This window comes from Watersipora subatra, chromosome 9 (genome assembly GCF_963576615.1).
Source record: "Watersipora subatra chromosome 9, tzWatSuba1.1, whole genome shotgun sequence".
In the NCBI taxonomy this organism is placed as follows: Eukaryota; Metazoa; Bryozoa; class Gymnolaemata; order Cheilostomatida; family Watersiporidae; genus Watersipora; species Watersipora subatra.
In genome coordinates, this window is record NC_088716.1 from 40721238 (window position 1) to 40740449 (window position 19212).

Genomic DNA, 19212 nt, shown 5'->3' on the forward strand with positions numbered 1-19212 from the left:
CAGAGGATTATGTTATGCAGTTGTTATCACAGTTGCTTGCATAAGACATCATAAACCAACAATAACCAATGATTTTACCTCTAGCCATTTCCGCAGTTATATAGTCCTCATATAAACTAGTTTGACAATGGCTTCGCAGCTGTTACTTTGCATAGTCTATCTCCCATCTGGTTTCATGTGAACATAAATATACTTGATTGTTGAAAGCACTAGATTATAACTCTGGTACAAGATGGCTGTTTGGTGAATTCTGCGGGCGAATCAATGTACATCTTGTAATTGATCAAGATTTATGTTCTGATGTATTAGTCATGAGATAACATCCCCTTTAAGTTAAGTAGACAGAACAAAATGGTCCTTACTAGGCAAAAACTTCTGTGAAAGATTTTGCCATCATAAACGGATGTGTTGGTCACACTTATAATAGGTAACCTACGCTGAGCTGAATATATTAGTCTCAGTGGAATGACTAGTCACTTAGTCAGTGACTACTCATATCCATCTTATAGTTGTGTCATATACTTGCGAGTTCTTTCGCTTGATAGCAATTCATATTACATCATTATCATATTACATCATTATCATGTTACATCATCATTATTATTATCAACATTATTGCAACCTTTTGTAATACTTTCAAACCCAGTAAAACTTAAATTTATAAGTTTTTTTCTATAAAACATGTATGAATAATGCTGTCAAAAATATAGATTTTAATGTTTTAAATTTTTTGCATTATGAACATAGACATAGACAGTAGAATAATTTAAACATAAAATGGCAAAAAGACAAGCAAAAGGTGTAAATTTGTTACAATATCTATTGCTTGCAAACATTCCAAATCTCTTCTCCTATGCCTTTCAACAAACATACAAGGATATGTTAGCCGCTGATGTTTAATTACAACTTTAAAATGTTTGACAACTGCTAGCTAACCAGCAGCAGAATGCAAGCATTTTCATTTATTCCATTTTTCATGATCTCAATGTGCGTACTGCTAATAATTCGTTTTCTAAAAATGAATTTCCTTACAATTGGCTACTCAATGACTTCCACTGGCTAACACCAAAAGTGAGCTATTCAGGCAGTTAGTATGAACAGACATTTGCATGACTGTAGGAATAAGGCAGGGCTTTTTGATTGGGGTGTCCGCATCGGTAAAGGGTGCAAGCTGTTGTTGGCGGGTGCAAACATTAATCATGAAAACGAAAAAAGTGTATTTGTCGTCGCAACGACTTAAATATAAAAATTCGAATTTTAATTTCATCCACAAGTCACAAATAAATACCATAGCACCATCAATTCTGAAAATGATCTGCACATTTCACTCACCTACAAAATACAGGTTTCCATCAGATAATAGCGAAGAGACAGAAAAAAGGTCAAAGATGGTAAGGTGAGGTTATTATATGTTACTCTGTTATGTTAATGAAAGTGTTAGACTCGTCTTAAAATGAATTTCCAATAACATATTGTATTTATGTATTCCGAATAAGTATGTTTTTTTATTACAATTTGAACTTTTTTTGTTCATTCATACTAAGGGGGTGGGAGACTGCCTCGTCAGTCGTAGATGGTTCAGTGAAGAAAATGAATACAGATTATTGGCTATGAAAATTGTATCTCCAAATCATCTAGACCTATTCCCAAATGCTTCAATAACCAAATTAAATATTCTTTTTGAACAACAGGCAACACTAAAAACATTCTCGGACATTCCTACATCTCCTTAGCTCCGCAAGAAACACAATAGATAAATATGTACGCCTACACTGGTGGGTGTTACTTAGTTGTTTTCTCTCCTCACCTATTGTTTGATCAATTTCATAGCCATTCATCGTTATAACATCGCATGAGGCACATCTTTTGACTTGACTTTTGTGTATGAATAAACGTTTGTACGTAATCACAACCTATTGTCCCGGATGTTTTCCATGCTTGTTTCGCTCAGCGTTGGTATAATAAACATTGGTATCTGTATGCGAATTGCGGTTTTACAACCGTATTTTCAAATCAGCGATAGACTCGCGCAGAGCATGCTAGTTTTTCACGGGTGCCATAAACACAAGCATTTACCTCATTAACTCATTAATTGCAAACAGTTGAAGCAGATGAGATGATTAGCTCTTCAACAAGGAAACAGAGATCATCACCATAGAGCGAACTCACGGATAAACGTGAGGAGGATCACGCCTTGCATATTTATGAACGGTTTCTGTTTAGGATAGACATGTCATGACGATTGGTACATATTAGTGTACTCAAAATATTTTTGTAATTAATGTCGAAACTCTGTTTCTATTAGTAAAACAAGCGCTCTCTGAGCTTAAATTTGACTCTAACAACAAGCATTTTAGTGTAACAGCTGATTCACAAAATCAAAGTTTGTGAAGCTTAAAAATGCTTATAAATGGCCTTAGCTTAAAAACTGCTGTATCAAACACTGTGATTTTTTTGTGGTTAGTAAATAGCCATCTGGCAGATGGTGTGCAAAGTTTCAATTCTTTATGTTATTTTTTAAGTTGAAATAGGTGTTTGTGCACGGGGTTAGTAAGTTTACAGCTCTGTCCGTCATCACAAAAATATTAATACTTTGAGCCACTTGTAATATTTAAATAAGACATTTTGACATTTTTAATTTGCTATAAGACCTCTAATCACATATTTAACTCTTAGGCTACTGACAGCGTATGAATTTTTGCTAAAATAAAAAGTTTAAGCCTCGATTTATGTTGCTAAACCATTAATGACATAATTACGCTTTTTAGAAAGCTTTCAATATAAGGATTTTAGTGATATGTGATGTATGATCATCAGGAAATAATATATATAATAGCCAATTTTGATTAAAGTAATCTGGAGCTGAAGGAATCTTAATTGTATGTCGACCAAACTTGCTAAAAAGCCTCAATTTGGTGTAATTAGATGATTTTAGGCATTTTAGGCATATATAACGAAAACGAAAAATTACAATTTCGGCATTACAAATTACAAAATTACAAAAAATTACGATTTGGGCTTTTTAAAAAGCGGCACTTCGGTGTAGTTGGATGATTTTCAGCATTTCAGCCCAATTTGACAAAAACGAAGAAAGTTATAACTTGACCATACTTGCTAAAAAGCCTCAATTCGGTGTAATTACATGTAGATGATTTTGAACGTTTTAGGCCAATTTGACAAAAAAACATCTGTTAATTTTTGGGATTTGTAGGCATTTGCTTTATTGTTCTATTTCTGGCATGGTACAAAAATATTATGTAACGAGCTGTATGCAGATTTGCAGATCTGTTCGTGGTCTGCCTGATTGACTTAGTGCTTCTTTGGTTATTGTCACACCACGGGTGCGTGTTTGAATAACATTGGCTTGAGCTCATGGAGCCAGTTTTGTTGACCAATGGGACACGACTTTTTGGTGTACTGACACACATTGAGCTCTTGCTGCCCTGAACCATCTGCTCAGCGTGCCCAGTGAGTTTTTGCTATTCAGTTAGACAACAAGCACTTTGCTGTCTGTTGAACTTCAATTGTTGAAACTTGAACTTGAACAGTTGCATTCAACTCAGTATTTTAGCTTATAGCACAATCCATTTTATGGTTATTTTGAGAGTCAAGATTTAATAGTAAAGAAGACTAAGGTTAGTAGTGCATGTTTTTTTACATTTTATTATATTTGAAATGTATGCACTTGTCTACATTTTTGCTTGTAATGAATGTTGTTTGAACAGTTTAACAGTTAAAGTCAACAGGACACCAACTCGCTATAGTGAAGTCTTCCTCTCAACTTGGAAAAAGTAGTAAATCCTCTCAAGTTGGAGAAAGTAGTGAAGTTTTCCTCTCAACCTAGAGAAAGTAGTGAGGTCTTCCTTTCAACCTGGAGAAAGTAGTAAACCTTCCTCTCAACTTGAAGAAAGTAGTGAACCTTCTTCTCAAGTTGGAGAAAGTAGTAAACCTTCCTCTCAATTTGGAGCAAGTAGTAAAACCTTCCTCTCAAGTTGGAGCAAGTAGTAAACCTTCCTCTCAAGCTAGAGCAAGTAGTAAACCTTCCTCTCAAGTTGGAGGAAGTAGTGAACCTTCCTCTCAAGTTGGAGAAAGTAGTAAACCCTTCTCTCAAGTTGGAGAAAATAGTAAACCTTCCTCTCAAGTTGGAGAAAGTAGTAAACCTTCCTCTCAAGTTGGAGAAAGTAGTGAAGTTTTCCTCTCAAGCTAAAGCAAGTAGTAAACCTTCCTCTCAACTTGGAGAAAGTAGTAAACCTTCCTCTCAAGTTGGAGAAAGTAGTAAACCTTCCTCTCAAGTTGGAGAAAGTAGTAAACCTTCCTCTCAAGTTGGAGAATGTAGTAAACCTTTCTATCAACCTGGAGAAAGTAGTAAACCTTTCTTTCAAGTTGGAAAAAGTAGTAAACTTTCCTCTCAACTTGGAGAAAGTAGTAAACCTTCCTCTCAACCTGGGGAAAGTAGTAAACTTTCTTCTCAACCTGGAGAAAGTAGGAAACCATCCTCTCAACTTGAAGAAAGTAATAAACCTTCCTCTCAAACTGGAGAAAGTAGAGAAGTCTTCTTCTCAAACTGAAGAAAGTAGTGAAGTCTTCCTCTCAAGCTAAAGCAAGTAGTGAAACTTCCTCTCAAGTTGGAGAAAGTAGTAAACCTTCCTCTCACGTTGGAGAAAGTAGTGAACCTTCCTCGCAAGTTGGAGAAAGTAGTAAACCTTCCTCTCAAGTTGGAGAAAGTAGTAAACCTTCCTCTCAAGTTGGAGAAAGTAGTAAACCTTTCTATCAAGTTGGAGAAAGTAGCGAAGTTTTCCTCTCAAGCTAAAGCAAGTAGTAAACCTTCCTCTCAACTTGGAGAAAGTAGTAAACCTTCCTCTCAAGTTGGAGAGAGTAGTAAACCTTCCTCTCAAGTTGGAGAAAGTAGTAAACCTTCTTCTCAAGTTGGAGAAAGTAGTAAACCTTCCTCTCAATTTGGAGCAAGTAGTAAAACCTTCCTCTCAAGTTGGAGCAAATAGTAAACCTTCCTCTCAAGCTAGAGCAAGTAGTAAACCTTCCTCTCAAATTGGAGGAAGTAGTGAACCTTCCTCTCAAGTTGGAGAAAGTAGTAAACCCTTCTCTCAAGTTGGAGAAAGTAGTAAACCTTCCTCTCAAGTTGGAGAAAGTAGTAAACCTTCCTCTCAAGTTGGAGAAAATAGTAAACCTTTCTCTCAAGTTGGAGAAAGTAGTGAAGTTTTCCTCTCAAGCTAAAGCAAGTAGTAAACCTTCCTCTCAACTTGGAGAAAGTAGTAAACCTTCCTCTCAAGTTGGAGAGAGTAGTAAACCTTCCTCTCAAGTTGGAGAAAGTAGTAAACCTTCTTCTCAAGTTGGAGAAAGTAGTAAACCTTCCTCTCAATTTGGAGCAAGTAGTAAAACCTTCCTCTCAAGTTGGAGCAAATAGTAAACCTTCCTCTCAAGCTAGAGCAAGTAGTAAACCTTCCTCTCAAGTTGGAGGAAGTAGTGAACCTTCCTCTCAAGTTGGAGAAAGTAGTAAACCCTTCTCTCAAGTTGGAGAAAGTAGTAAACCTTCCTCTCAAGTTGGAGAAAGTAGTAAACCTTCCTCTCAAGTTAGAGAAAATAGTAAACCTTTCTCTCAAGTTGGAGAAAGTAGTGAAGTTTTCCTCTCAAGCTAAAGCAAGTAGTAAACCTTCCTCTCAACTTGGAGAAAGTAGTAAACCTTCCTCTCAAGTTGGAGAAAGTAGTAAACCTTCCTCTCAAGTTGGAGAAAGTAGTAAACCTTCTTCTCAAGTTGGAGAAAGTAGTAAACCTTCCTCTCAATTTGGAGCAAGTAGTAAAACCTTCCTCTCAAGTTGGAGAAAGTAGTGAGCCCTTCCTCTCAAGCTAGAGCAAGTAGTAAACCTTCCTCTCAAGCTAGAGCAAGTAGTAAACCTTCCTCTCAAGTTGGAGAAAGTAGTGAACCCTTCTTCTCAAACTAGAGCAAGTAGTAAACCTTCCTCTCAAGTTGAAGAATGTAGTAAACCTTCCTCTCAAGTTGGAGAAAGTAGTGAACTTTCCTATCAACCTGGAAAAAGTAGTAAACCTTCCTCTCAAGCTGGAGTAAGTAGTGAACCCTTCCTCTCAAGCCGGAGCAAGCAGTAGTCTTTCTTTTAACCTAGAGCAAGCAGTAAAGTCTTTTTCTCATTTGGAGCAAGCAGTCTATGAAGGTCTTTACAGCCTCTAGATTAAAAATAATTGTGAGCAAGAAACATTCCAACCATCAAGAGTCTACACAGCCCACAAACTGGCAATTCAACTTAGTCTATCAACAAAGCGCCAAGCTAATGCTGCTTCATTTCTTGCCTACATCAGTACTTCAGCCTGCATATCAGAGTCGTCTCTACCCCCTTTTTACAGCTAAGCGATATTTAGTTGAAGTCTATCAAAAATGAAGCCTGCCAAAGTTACGAACATTATATTTACATCGCGAAGCTAAAGCAGCAATCACTACTTCGCAGTATTGGCTGCAACCTTAAAAAATAATTTTTGATATTTGCCTTGCTTTTGGTTTTTTGATCAGTTATAGTTAGGGTATTTTATTGTTACTATTTGTAAACTGAGCAGGCTGAGTGTGCGGTTTAGCGTGGTAGTGCATCGAGTGCTGTCATTGCATCACTGTTGCGTCTTTGTTGTTTGATGGATTTGGTTTTGTGATCATTTAATTCTTGTTCGTCAACCCATCCTTGGTGTGTCAGTTTCCACTGTTTGTATTGGTTTAGTCGGCTGGTCTATCGTGCAGGTTGTTTCATTTTTTGCATTGCTTACAGCTTGCCGTGTAATTAACTTAAAACGGATAATTTAAAAGCATAATTATTTAGTAGCATGATGGAATATAAATCCAGTGATCCAATGAGTCTGGCGAGTCAAAATCGAAAGCACTTTGCATTTTAGAAAAAAACACAGAAGCTAGTGAACAATTGACTAGCAATAATGTATCTATCAATGGTCACAGTAGTAACCTCAGAAGGTCATCTAGACCTAAAACTTTAACTGCTATTGCTAAAAACAATAGTGCAATGAAATTACGTGTAACCCTCTCAAAAGAGATTTTCAAAAGTCAACGCATTTAGATGACGTTTGTAGCAATTTTGAGCAATTTGATTCCGTTGAAACTTTAGAAAGCATACTTGCTGAGTTATCTGAGAATGCAATGCGCGCAAATGATATATTTGATGAGCTTGTTGTTTTATCCAATAATAAAATGGAACTCAACACACTTGAACCATTTAATGATTTTATGAAAGAAGTTCACTTTTTAAAACAAACATTAGAAGAAAAAATAGATTCAATGGCACAAGAAGAAAATGAAATGCGCGAGTTGGAGCAAACAATGGAGCGCCTGCAAGCAGAGTTAAAAGAACAGAACAGATTATATAAAGAGTGAAAAGCAGAATGCACAGCATTAGAAGATAGGGTATTGAGCAAGCCAAAAGACAGAGGTAGATCTGTAGACTCTACAACCGTTCTGCTACAAACAAATACCTTTGTACCTCATCAAGAACCAACTGTAACTAGTCAAAAAACTTTAGCTAGTATGTCTACATAGAAACCACTGGATTTGAGGACAACGACATATCTTCAACACTCTTCCTTCAAGAACCAAAAAAAGACGGATAGCATGAGTGTAGTAAAGGAGTTGTCAAATAATATAGTACTAATCACGAATTCTTCAATCTTCCCCTGAACCCACAATGTACGATGGCAACCCTATTGATTTCCAAGACTGGGAATTAGATTTTGATGCTTACATCAAATCAGATGGACTCTGCGGAAAAGAACCACTTGGATACTTAAAAAGTATGTGAAAGGTACAACGAAAGATGCTATTAGTGGTCATTTTATTACCAACACAGAAATAGCTTACATAGATGCTAGACAAAAACTGAAAGAGTGGTTTGAAAGCAAACATAACGTCAATCAAGAATTGAGAAAAAGTTAGGGGACTGGCCGGGAGTTGGTGCAAAAGACGCACATCTTGCGCAGTTATGAAGGCTTTGTCACACATAAAGTCCGCTATGAAAGATGTTCCTGAATTGCAGTCTCTCAACTATAGCCAAGAAAATGAGAAGTTTCATTATCCTACCTTCAATGAGTTCATCTAATTTGTTGTGGACCATGCAGAGATTATGAATGAGCCTTTGATGAAAAACATTAGTAGAAATCAAAGCTCTACTGCCAGCACTAGAAGTCCGAAAGTATCTCTTAACTCAAATGTTACAACTTTTGCTATGAGTTCTACAACTAAAACTGAATCTTGCAAACATTGTAAAAGAAGCCATCAAACGACAGAATGCTCTTCACTAGCTAGACTCTCCTGCAAAAAAGGAAACTTTTATTAAAAGTAACAGGCTTTGCTACAGCTGCTTAAGTTCAGGCCATTGGCCAACAGACTGCTATCAAAGCGCCACATGTAAGAAATATAGCTTTCATCATCCAACTACCCTGCACAAGGAGCCATCAAACCGGCTTGAAAAGACTTGTGAAAACGGTCATCGGAAAGTGGAAAGGGACAATGAAATGAAAGAATTAGCAAAGCCACCTAAAGAAAAGGATGAAATCAAAGATGCCGAAAGGCTTCAGGTGGAAACAACCAAAGTTACATGCATGACAACGAGCATGGTAGTTCCAGCTCAGGTATCCACTAAGCAAAATCCTTCCAAAGAAATGTTAGTCTACTCAATGTTGAACACAGCATCTAACGCATCTTACATAACTAAAGCCAATACGATTTAGTCATCATTTACTGTTAACAACTTTACAGTCGACACTCTTACAGGTGATACATGTGAGTCTCTGAAGTTGTACAGCGGCCTTAGGATTCGAGGATATAAGAAAACTGACTCAACACCTTTTGAGGCCTTTGGGTGGAAGAAGCTTATACGTGACGCCTAAGCAATACCTGACGGTGTCAATGCTCACAGATTTTCACAGTTACGAAACTATGCTTATTATTTACCTCTATCTTTAGACATACCTATAGGTTAATTGGCACAGACAGCCTGGAAGCATTTGAACCTTTATAATCCATATAAGGAAAAAGAGAAGAACTTTTTGCACAGAGAACTATGTTGGGATGGACTGTTCTTGGAAGAAAAGTCCACCCGAGAAAAAAAAGAAGCTACAGAAAATATAACCAATTCAACAATATTACATGACTCAGATGAACAAACCATGAACGCCCAAGAGGACATGAAATTCATTGAGATGCAAGAAAGGCTTTTAAGAGCTGAGAAGATTAAAGTAGTAAAGGATTCAGATCCTGAAGTGCAAACGGTTAAGGAAGTCAGGCAGACCAATGTTAGTTCATGGACTCCCATGTATGACAGATTATCGAGGTTCAGTCGTCTCAAGAAGCTGTTGACTTCTATGGCTTATTTGCTAAAACTCTGCAGACGTAAATCATGAAAAACTGTTTCTGTACCCACAGTCCCAGAGCTAGATGTAGCAAAGAATTTTGTTATTCAAGTAGCTCAGAGAAAACATTTTGCAGCAGAATTAAATGCATTAGAAAAGAAACAACAGATATCCAGGGCTAGCGCCATACTTCAGTTCAATCCATATATCGATGAAGAAGGATTACTGCGCATCGGTGGGAGAGCCAGAAACAACAAGATGTATAAGTCAAGTGAAAAGCATTCAATTATCATCCCTAAGAATAGTCGTACAGCTAAGTTACTCGTCACAAAATGTCATGAACAATCTCACCTAGGACGAGCGCATACATTGAATGCAGTTAGACAGAGTGGCTACTGAATCATCTCAGGTGCCAGAATGCCTAGAGACATAGTGAACATATGTGTCAAATGTGAAAATCAAGAGCAAGCCAATAGAATAAGCGACAATTTTGCAAAGACCAGTGAAAGCTTGTGAAACTCCTTCAGGAGTTGTACAAACATAGTATTAGAAATTGCATGTTACGCCTTCGTATTATGTGTAGACCTTACTTTAGTTATTGCACATTACTTATTTATGTTACGCCCTATCTTGTCATTATTAGTATAATAGATTATGTTCAATTCTTTTAGTTTATTTTGTGTGTTTTATAAAATGATGTTAAAACTAAGATTAATTTGTAGAAATTTAATAAATATTAAAGTTGGTGGAAGTATTATTTTTTGTGATTTGCAGGCATTCGCACTAGTGTTCTATTTCTGGCATGGTACAAAAAAATTATGTAACAAGCTGTATAGATTACACAATTGTTCGGTGCAGATCTGTTCGTGGTCTGCCTGATTGACTTAGTGCTTCTCGGATTATTGTCACACCTGGGTGTGTGTTTGAATATGATTGGATTGGGCTCATGGGGCCGGTTTTGTTGACCAATGGGATGCGACTTTCTGGTGTACTGACACATGTTGAGCTCTTGCTGCCTTGAACCATCCGCTCAGCGTGCTCATTCAGTTTTTGCTATTCAGTTAAACAACAAGCATTTTGCTTTCTGTTGAAAAGTATTCAACCCAGTATTTTAGCGTATATCTCGATCCATTTTATGGTTGTTTTGAAAGTCAAGATTTCATAGGAAAAGAGGCAAAGGTTAGCAGTGCATATACATGTATGTCTCTTTACATTTTATTATATTTTAACTGCATACACTTGTTTACATTTTTGCTTGTATTGAATGTTGTTCGACAAGCTTTACATGCGGGTATTTACATTAATGTGATTTTTGCTAGGTAATTTTAGATTTCACAGTGGCGGTAGTGTGGGGTCGGTGTCAGTGAAATAGTGACATAAAGTACCACACACTCATCTGTAAAGGTCCAAACCTTCTTAGTTGTGATCAGTGGAACAGTTAAAGTCTAGCAAATACCAATTCACTATAGTGTCCGTTCACTTGTCCAAAGCCCGGGTCGATGTTGAGAAAGAGGATTCCATCCCACAAAATTCAAATTCTGACATTTGGCTTACCAGCCAGGCACGCTAAGATCTGTACCACTCGACCACCTTGCTGTACTGTGGAAGACTTGTGCAGATACTTATTACGCATGATGATTACTTATTACACACGGTAGTGTGCTTGGCTTACCAGTCAGGCACGCTACCATCTGTACCAGTCGACTACCTTGCTACATTTTGGAATACTTGTGCAGATACTTATTACATATGACAGTTTCTCATGGCACCCCGGACTGCTAGGGTATTGGCTAGCTATAGATTTAAAATTGCAAAAAAAACAACGACTTAAAAGAGAACAGTCAGAAATATTGTAGAATAAACTTATTCGTATATCAGCGCTTCTCAACGCAAAAAATATATGTATGAGCCAATTTGTACCACTTTGGAATTTAAAAAAAACACTACAAAAATATTTTTGTTTTTACAAAAAATATTAAACGAAACATTTAAATAAATTGAAAAAATGCAAGAAGTTTCTAACAATATAAAACTATGATAGGATTACATATTTTTCCTAAATATTGTAAATAAATCATCCATCTGGTGTGGGCAAACTATTAAATGCTATTCCACAACAAAAATTTTACAAGCGTTTGATGGTAAATACTTTTTAATCTCTTAGAAACCCAAGTTCTTACTATTAAGTTGTAGTTGTAAAGATTCAGGGACAACTCCAATACGCTCAAGGATATGCAGAGAGAGGAAGCCGGCATCAGTGAATTCAGTATCACAAGATTTGTTGAAACAATAGCCTGGAAGGTCAAGGAAATGGTGAGAAATGGTACGCAAAAGTTTAAAGCCAAATCAATCACTTCTCCTGCAACACATGAGTCATTGTAAGAGTTTCTGAGACAAACCTGCTATGGACATCCTGCTTCCAATTGTCAAACCATATGCGATGATAATAAACTGGTGCGTATTAATCAATAAAATTGACGACTGATGAATTATCAGTCTGGTAGGTAAACTCGGATCGTTCTAAAAGTGATTGTTTCCGTTTATAATAGTGGATTACAACTTGATATAAATCAAATGGCGATGACAATATACTAATCAGAATCCCATTTTTAAGGATGAGCCAGTATACTCTGAGACTATTGAATAATAAGCCGTCAAACAGGAACTTCCAGAGTAATGTCCTGACCTATGCTATCGCGGGAGTCAATATTAGGTGGCGTGAAAAATCTCATTTTCTTTTCTCTAAATACAAAGGGTGTGGCAATTAATACATGACAACTGTCACATTGCCACACATGTTCCAAGTTGTCAATGCAGGTATTAAAGCTGGGAAACTTAATCAATCGGTACCATGACGGTGTCAGACACTTACTGACTAACACCTTGAATAAGGATATTGTCATGCTTACTGTTTTCCACCAATTCAAAGTGTTTTATATGACACTTTTAAAGTTGTTCTCTTATATAAAGTTAAAAATATATTGTATTTGGTGACATATGGAATATTTATTTTTAAAAAATTGCTAGCTTATGATATTTTGTTCCAAATTGATACTCTGTCAGCTATAAAATGTTAACAATCAAGCGCAGGGCACCTCGTTTGGGGTTGCTTGCACACCTAAGAGATGCAAAAGTGAATTTGTCGTTGCAACAACTTGCCTATGCGAATCTTGAGTTTCATCTCTTCTTTATATTGAAAATAGTATAATAACGCCATCAAGCCTGATAATGATCTGCACATTTCACTCACCTGCAAGGGACCACATTTTGATCAGATAAAAGCAAATAGGCAGAAAAACAGTCAAAGATGATAAAATGAGTTGATTTTTTGTATTGCTTCTGTGTGAAATTGTCAGACTCTTCTTAGAGTCACCTTCCAATAATATATTGCCTTTACTTATTCCAAATATATCTGTTTTTTTATTATGTTTTGAGCATTTTTTGTTTCATTCAAAACGTAGGAGTGTGAGAGTGCCATTGTCAGTTGTTGAGAGGCCAGTGATAAAAACCAATAGGTAAGTGCTCATTTATTGCATTGTGGGTACGTAAACTGTACCCACAATGCAATAAAGTAAGATACCTGTCTTCTCATCAGTACAAGAAAAATTCTACAAAAAAATCTAAAATGTATTTTAAACCCTTTTGTCTATAATGGAATAAAATATATTCATTGAATTTTAAAGTTATTCATTACATTAATGGTTGTTTATTAATAATATAATTTCATTAGATACTACTAGGTTGGTGAGGTGCTTTTATATCCATATATTGTATAATAAGACTAAATAAAATAGTTTTAAATATTTATTTTTTGTATCCTGTTGGTGTCTGGAAAGTTGAGTACTTGCAATAATGCCATTTCCTCTTCTAGTTACAAATTACTATTGTTACAAGCCACGTTTGGAGGCTGCGTTGACTAGCTGATCCATGAACCAAACCAGTAACTAGAGAACTATTACAAAGTGTGAGCCATTAATAAATTTTAAGTGAGCCCTATCAATGGCCAAAAGTCGTTTTTATGATAAATGTCAGGTGTTGGAAGGAATTGGGGAAAGGGGGGATATGCCTTTGCTTGTTTATATCACAATAATAATGCAAGGTAATTATTTTTATTATATTCCACTTTGGAGAAATTTGGATTTTAAATAAAACTTCAAGTGCTCCAGAGTAGAAATGAAAACGGTTGTCAACAAACTGCCTCATAAACTAAAGTGCTGCACGCCCTGATTTTTTCCTACACGGAACAGCACACTGATGGTGATACGACCAGAAGATGGAACAGCACACTGATGGTGCTATGACCACAAGATGGAACAGCACACTGATGGCGCTACGACCAGAAGATGGAACAGCACACTGATGGTGCTATGACCACAATATGGAGCAGCACACTGATGATGCTACAACCACAAGTTGGAACAGCACACTGATGGTGCTACAACCACAAGATGGAACAGCACACTGATTGTGCTACCACCACAAGTTGGAACAGCACACTGATGGTGCTGCGACCACAAGATGGAACAGCACACTGATGGTGCTGCAACCACAAGATGGAACAGTACGCTGATTGTGCTACCACCACAAGTTGGAACAGCACACTGATGGTGCTGCGACCACACGATGGAACAGCACACTGATTGTGCTACCACCACAAGATGGAACAGCACACTGATTGTGCTACCACCAGAAGATGGAACAGCACACTGATGGTGCTACAACCACACGGTGGAACAGCACACTGATGGTGCTATGACCACAAGATGGAACAGCACACTGATGGTGCTATGACCACAATATGGAGCAGCACACTGATGATGCTACAACCACAAGTTGGAACAGCACACTGATGGTGCTACAACCACAAGATGGAACAGCACACTGATTGTGCTACCACCACAAGTTGGAACAGCACACTGATGGTGCTGCGACCACAAGATGGAACAGCACACTGATGGTGCTGCAACCACAAGATGGAACAGTACGCTGATTGTGCTACCACCACAAGTTGGAACAGCACACTGATGGTGCTGCGACCACACGATGGAACAGCACACTGATTGTGCTACCACCACAAGATGGAACAGCACACTGATTGTGCTACCACCAGAAGATGGAACAGCACACTGATGGTGCTACAACCACACGGTGGAACAGCACACTGATGGTGCTATGACCACAAGATGGAACAGCACACTGATGGTGCTACGACCACAATATGGAGCAGCACACTGATGATGCTACAACCACAAGTTGGAACAGCACACTGATGGTGCTACAACCACAAGATGGAACAGCACACTGATTGTGCTACCACCACAAGTTGGAACAGCACACTGATGGTGCTGCGACCACAAGATGGAACAGCACACTGATTGTGCTACCACCACAAGATGGAACAGCACACTGATGGTGCTGCGACCACAAGATGGAACAGCACACTGATTGTGCTACCACCACAAGATGGAACAGCACACTGATGGTGCTGCGATTGTTATCTAAAAAGAGCATTTTCTTTTATTATGCGTAGTTTTACTTTACTACTCTTTATTTTAGTTTTGTCTTATGGTCTGATTTGAAGCATTGACTGGTTAATTAAAGTTCTTATTTATCTATCTATTCATCCTTCTCTCTATCTATACGATATATATCTCGTATAGATATCTATACGATATATTTTGTCTCTATATATATATATCTATACATATATAGCTATATATATATATCTATACGATATATTTATATATATATCTATACGATATATTTTTATATATATATATCTATACGATATATTTTTATATATATACGATATAGTTGTCTCGTATATCTATCTATCTCTCTATCTATCCATCTATCTATCTCTGTATCTATCCATCCATATATCTACATGTATATATCCATCTATCTATCCATCTTTCTAACTATCCATCTATTTATGGCGGATCGCACAAGGAACATTCTAGAAAAAAGTTTCTTAGTGGCTCATGCCAATCATTACCGTTTAGTAATGCATTCCATAGGCAGAGGCAGCTATTATGATGTCAGAGAGCTTGGTAACACTTGAGTACTGCTGACCCGGTCTATGATTGGGAAACTAAGACATGCACAAGCTTACAAATCAATAATGATGAATGTCATTGACAATATTATGAAAAGTACGGCTAACACTGCTCCTTCTATACGCAGGAGCTGGGAAGAAATCATGTCTGAGCCAATTTCACATCAATAAAAGAAGGTGTTTTGAGAAAAGATTTGCAACACCATCTTATTATTATTAGAAGGGCAACAGGCCCTATATTGAGGTTGACAGAGCAACGATTACTAGACATCAAATGAAGGAGAAATTATTTAAGCTAAAAGACAAGCTTAGTAGAAATAGCAGTAAGTGTAAGATGGAGGAGAATCATAAAGTTGATAGTGACAAATTTAAAGTAATACTAGAGACAGAGTTTCATCATCTTTCATTTAAAAATAAACTTCAAGATATACCGCAATTATTTTATATAAGCTTTACAACTTAAGGCCATTTCAAACTTACAAATACTGTTGCGATTCCATGTTACTACAAACTAAGCCGGTTTCAAAACCAAACACAGAAATCTGGCTCCTAAACCCTCCATACCTGCTTTTAGTTGTACACTCATTGTATACCTGCTTTTGTCGTCTAATTGTACACTCATTGTATACCTGCTTTTGTCGTCTAATTGTACATTTAATATCGATCTCTTTAAAGCATCTTTCAGTGTATAAAAATAGAAAGACTAATTTTTAAACAGCGCTTTGCTAATAACGTTCATCTTTCGAACTTATGGAATTGGCAACTTTTCAAGAATGTTACTGGCTATGTCAGAGTTCTAATTGTAGCCAAGCCATTCATATCAGTTTACCAGGTATATATCAGGTATTTCATATCAGGTATTACATTATATAAAAACTAATTTAATTGAATTTTTATTCAACACCAAAAATGCAAATAACGGATAGCAAATAAATTTGTTGCAAAATTAAAAAATTTAATCCCTGCTATAACAGCTCTTTATTGGATTGGTAAGCAACAAGGTCAAATCCGCTGTCTAAACCTAGGCAGCAGACTTATTGTGTCTATTGTGTAATCATTGGCTCTAAGTTGGAAGTTAAGTCTACATCAGAACATTTCCGGCAGCGTGAAAATGTACATGTGAGTAGGCCTACTTCTTCAGACAAATAACAACTCTTAGGAGGAATACCATCAGAACATGAAACCATAAATGATTGTTTGCAGAAGTGTCCAAGATAGTATCAAATCGCCGTGACATCATTTTATATTGGAAATTTGTAGAGGTAAACGCAACAATCTCATCTCCTATAAAGTTGTGTTTTAAAAATTTCAACTGTCAGGCTGACTCAGGCAATAGTTAATAGATACAGTAGACGCCGTTATTACGTAAACTTACTTTTACATAAATTTCACTGAACATAAAAAATTTATGTAGTTTTTGCTTCGTATTATGCAACGTAAAGCATCAAGTCGGTGCAAGTTTTAAAGCTCGATTTGAACAATGAAATAGCCTTAAAATATTGTTTCCTTGCTTGCCGTCCGTCGATAAGAAAATGACGTATAAGGGTATCTATTGTATACATTTAAAGCTGTATTTTAGGCATACACAATTTTTTGCGGCTTAGACCTTGACCTTGCTATGAAAAAAAAGGTGAAAAAATTGATTTTAAATTGACGGAGTGTGCTCCCCTTAACTTGACGTAAACTTATTGTAATCATAGAGCCTAAACCAAATGAGAGTGATAAAACAAAACGAAGAAAATTGTTGATACATACCAATAATACCATAGTCGCAGTAAAGTTATCAAGTTACCAACGGTTTAGTTTAGTTTTTCATTTTGGAAGGCCAAAAGGGCGAGTTTTGAAAAATCTTGGAGCGAATTGGGCAATTTACATATCTTTTATTGGACATGGAACATAAAGTCTCTATAAAGCAAATGTTTTTGGAACCTTTTTTTTAACATTGTTGGAGTGTCTACTGTATCAGTTACGCAGGCTAAAAATTTAGAGAGCTACCAAAAAGAATATCCCTTCTTGGAATGCTTTAAATGAGAACTAAACCTAGAGCAGGGTATAAATTTACTGACACACAGATTTGACAGAAACAATTTATATTTCTGAAAAAATATGTCTGATTTCAAAAATAGAAATAAACAAATGGTCTGATGCCAACATTGTTTTTTAGTAAATGAATATCACTTAGTAATTCATGTGTGAGAAGAAAAATATTTTTGCAAACAAAATTAAAATTGTATTGCCATATTTTTATTTTTTTTGCATTTAAACATATTAGTTTAAAAACCTACAGCTGCCTCATCTCTGGCCATTTCAGTCAAATAGGATGGCAGCTATTATGCTGGATCCAAGGCGAACAGACAAGAAATTTGAGGTAATTGAAATGAATGTGCCAGGTGATGGTCAATGTAAAATATAGACTTGGTAAATTACCACCATTTATTCTATTAAATTGTAGAAACCTCTTCTAAATTGTTTTATAAATTTTTCATTAATGCATTGCCAAAACAATTTATTTAAAAAAATGATAAAGATCAGTACTCTGGCAGTCCCGTGCGGTGTGAGAGATCGTCATGAGTAATAAGTATGTGCACAACTATTCCGCACTACAGTAAGGTAGTCGAGTGGTGCAGATGGTAGCATGCCCGGCTGCTAAGTTGGTTGTCGGACTTTGAATCCTGTGCGTTAGTTTTCTTTTCCAAAATCAAATTGTGGCGGCGGATATGGATCTTATTGTAGCAAATATTAAAACTTTGGAATGACAACTATAATAAAGTTACCTCCTACTTATGTAAACAAATTTTCAGAGTGCAGCATACCGTTGTTTAAAACTCTAAAATATATAAGCGTATCTCAGGGGAAGGTCTACTACAATTTTAAACAGGGACCACACAGGGAGATGTTTTATCATCCCTGGTGCACTGTTGCAGATCAATTCGAGATTGTCACGCATTTAATTACACAAAGGAATTGATAGGAATCATGCTTGAAGAGATATCGTGCCTTGATAAAGGACTGACCACATAGGACGATTTTTTCTGGCGACGTCTGGTTGACAGCGGCCATCCATGAAAGAACTGCTGATGTTTTTTAAGATGCTTGCTATTAAGTGTGGGCGTTTTGATTTTTAAAAGCAAATGCTCAAGGTCAAATCTTATGAAGGGAAAATTAATATTTTTATAATAGCAATAATTTATGACAATAAAATTTGACCTTGAGCATTTGCTTTCAAAGATCAAAATTCTCATGAAAATAACATCAGCAAGGTTTCAATTTTAGTCAGTTTTGGGGCTTTAGGTATGCCTTAGGAATTTATAAAATTACTATTAACTATAAAAACCGCTTGCATCCAATTGATTTATTTTTACGAATATCTTTAGCATTCAGTTACATTATTTATTGCAAGTTGACTACTACATTAGAGCTTTTATTAACAAATTTTTAATTGTTCAACTTTAGCTTTTTTTTTAAAGTTCTAACTATTTGTTTGTCACAAAACACAGCGCTAAGGAAAGGCCCAATTGACTATTTTATGCTTATGGATGAAGACCGGAGATGAAAAAAATTAGTGCACAATTTCACAAGTGTTGTTGATTGACCACAGAGTGACCGTAAACACCTGATAATACACACGCTGCAGTCTTTTCAGTGATTGTGTAGGCAGCTATTAGCTTAGAGCCCAAAATTTAAAATTATAATGAAAAAGCAACTCACAAAAATGCTATCAAAAACACACAAAAATTAGCAATAATCCGGTAGAAACAGGAGACAAGCAAAAATCTTTCAAA

The 19212-nt window shown here is 36.5% G+C and overlaps 1 protein-coding gene across 1 annotated transcript; it reads left to right on the forward strand.

Moving 5' to 3' along the window:
- Positions 1–1310: 1310 nt before the first annotated feature.
- Positions 1311–6120, forward strand: LOC137405071 (ribosome-binding protein 1-like). Its single transcript, XM_068091298.1, has 6 exons — positions 1311–1391; positions 3993–4550; positions 4596–4925; positions 5018–5347; positions 5440–5769; positions 5863–6120. The coding sequence occupies exons 1-6, from the start codon at positions 1311–1313 to the stop codon at positions 6118–6120; spliced, it is 1887 nt and encodes a 628-aa protein (XP_067947399.1).
- The last annotated feature ends 13092 nt before the right edge of the window (positions 6121–19212 follow it).

Coding starts and splice junctions, on each gene's coding strand:
- LOC137405071 (XM_068091298.1), top strand. CDS start 1,311: ATGATCTGCACATTTCACTCACCTACAAAATACAGGTTTCCATCAGAT. Junction 5,348..5,439: donor GTAGTAAACCTTCTTCTCAA/GTTGGAGAAAGT, acceptor CTTCCTCTCAAG/CTAGAGCAAGTAGTAAACCT. Junction 5,770..5,862: donor GTAGTAAACCTTCTTCTCAA/GTTGGAGAAAGT, acceptor CTTCCTCTCAAG/CTAGAGCAAGTAGTAAACCT.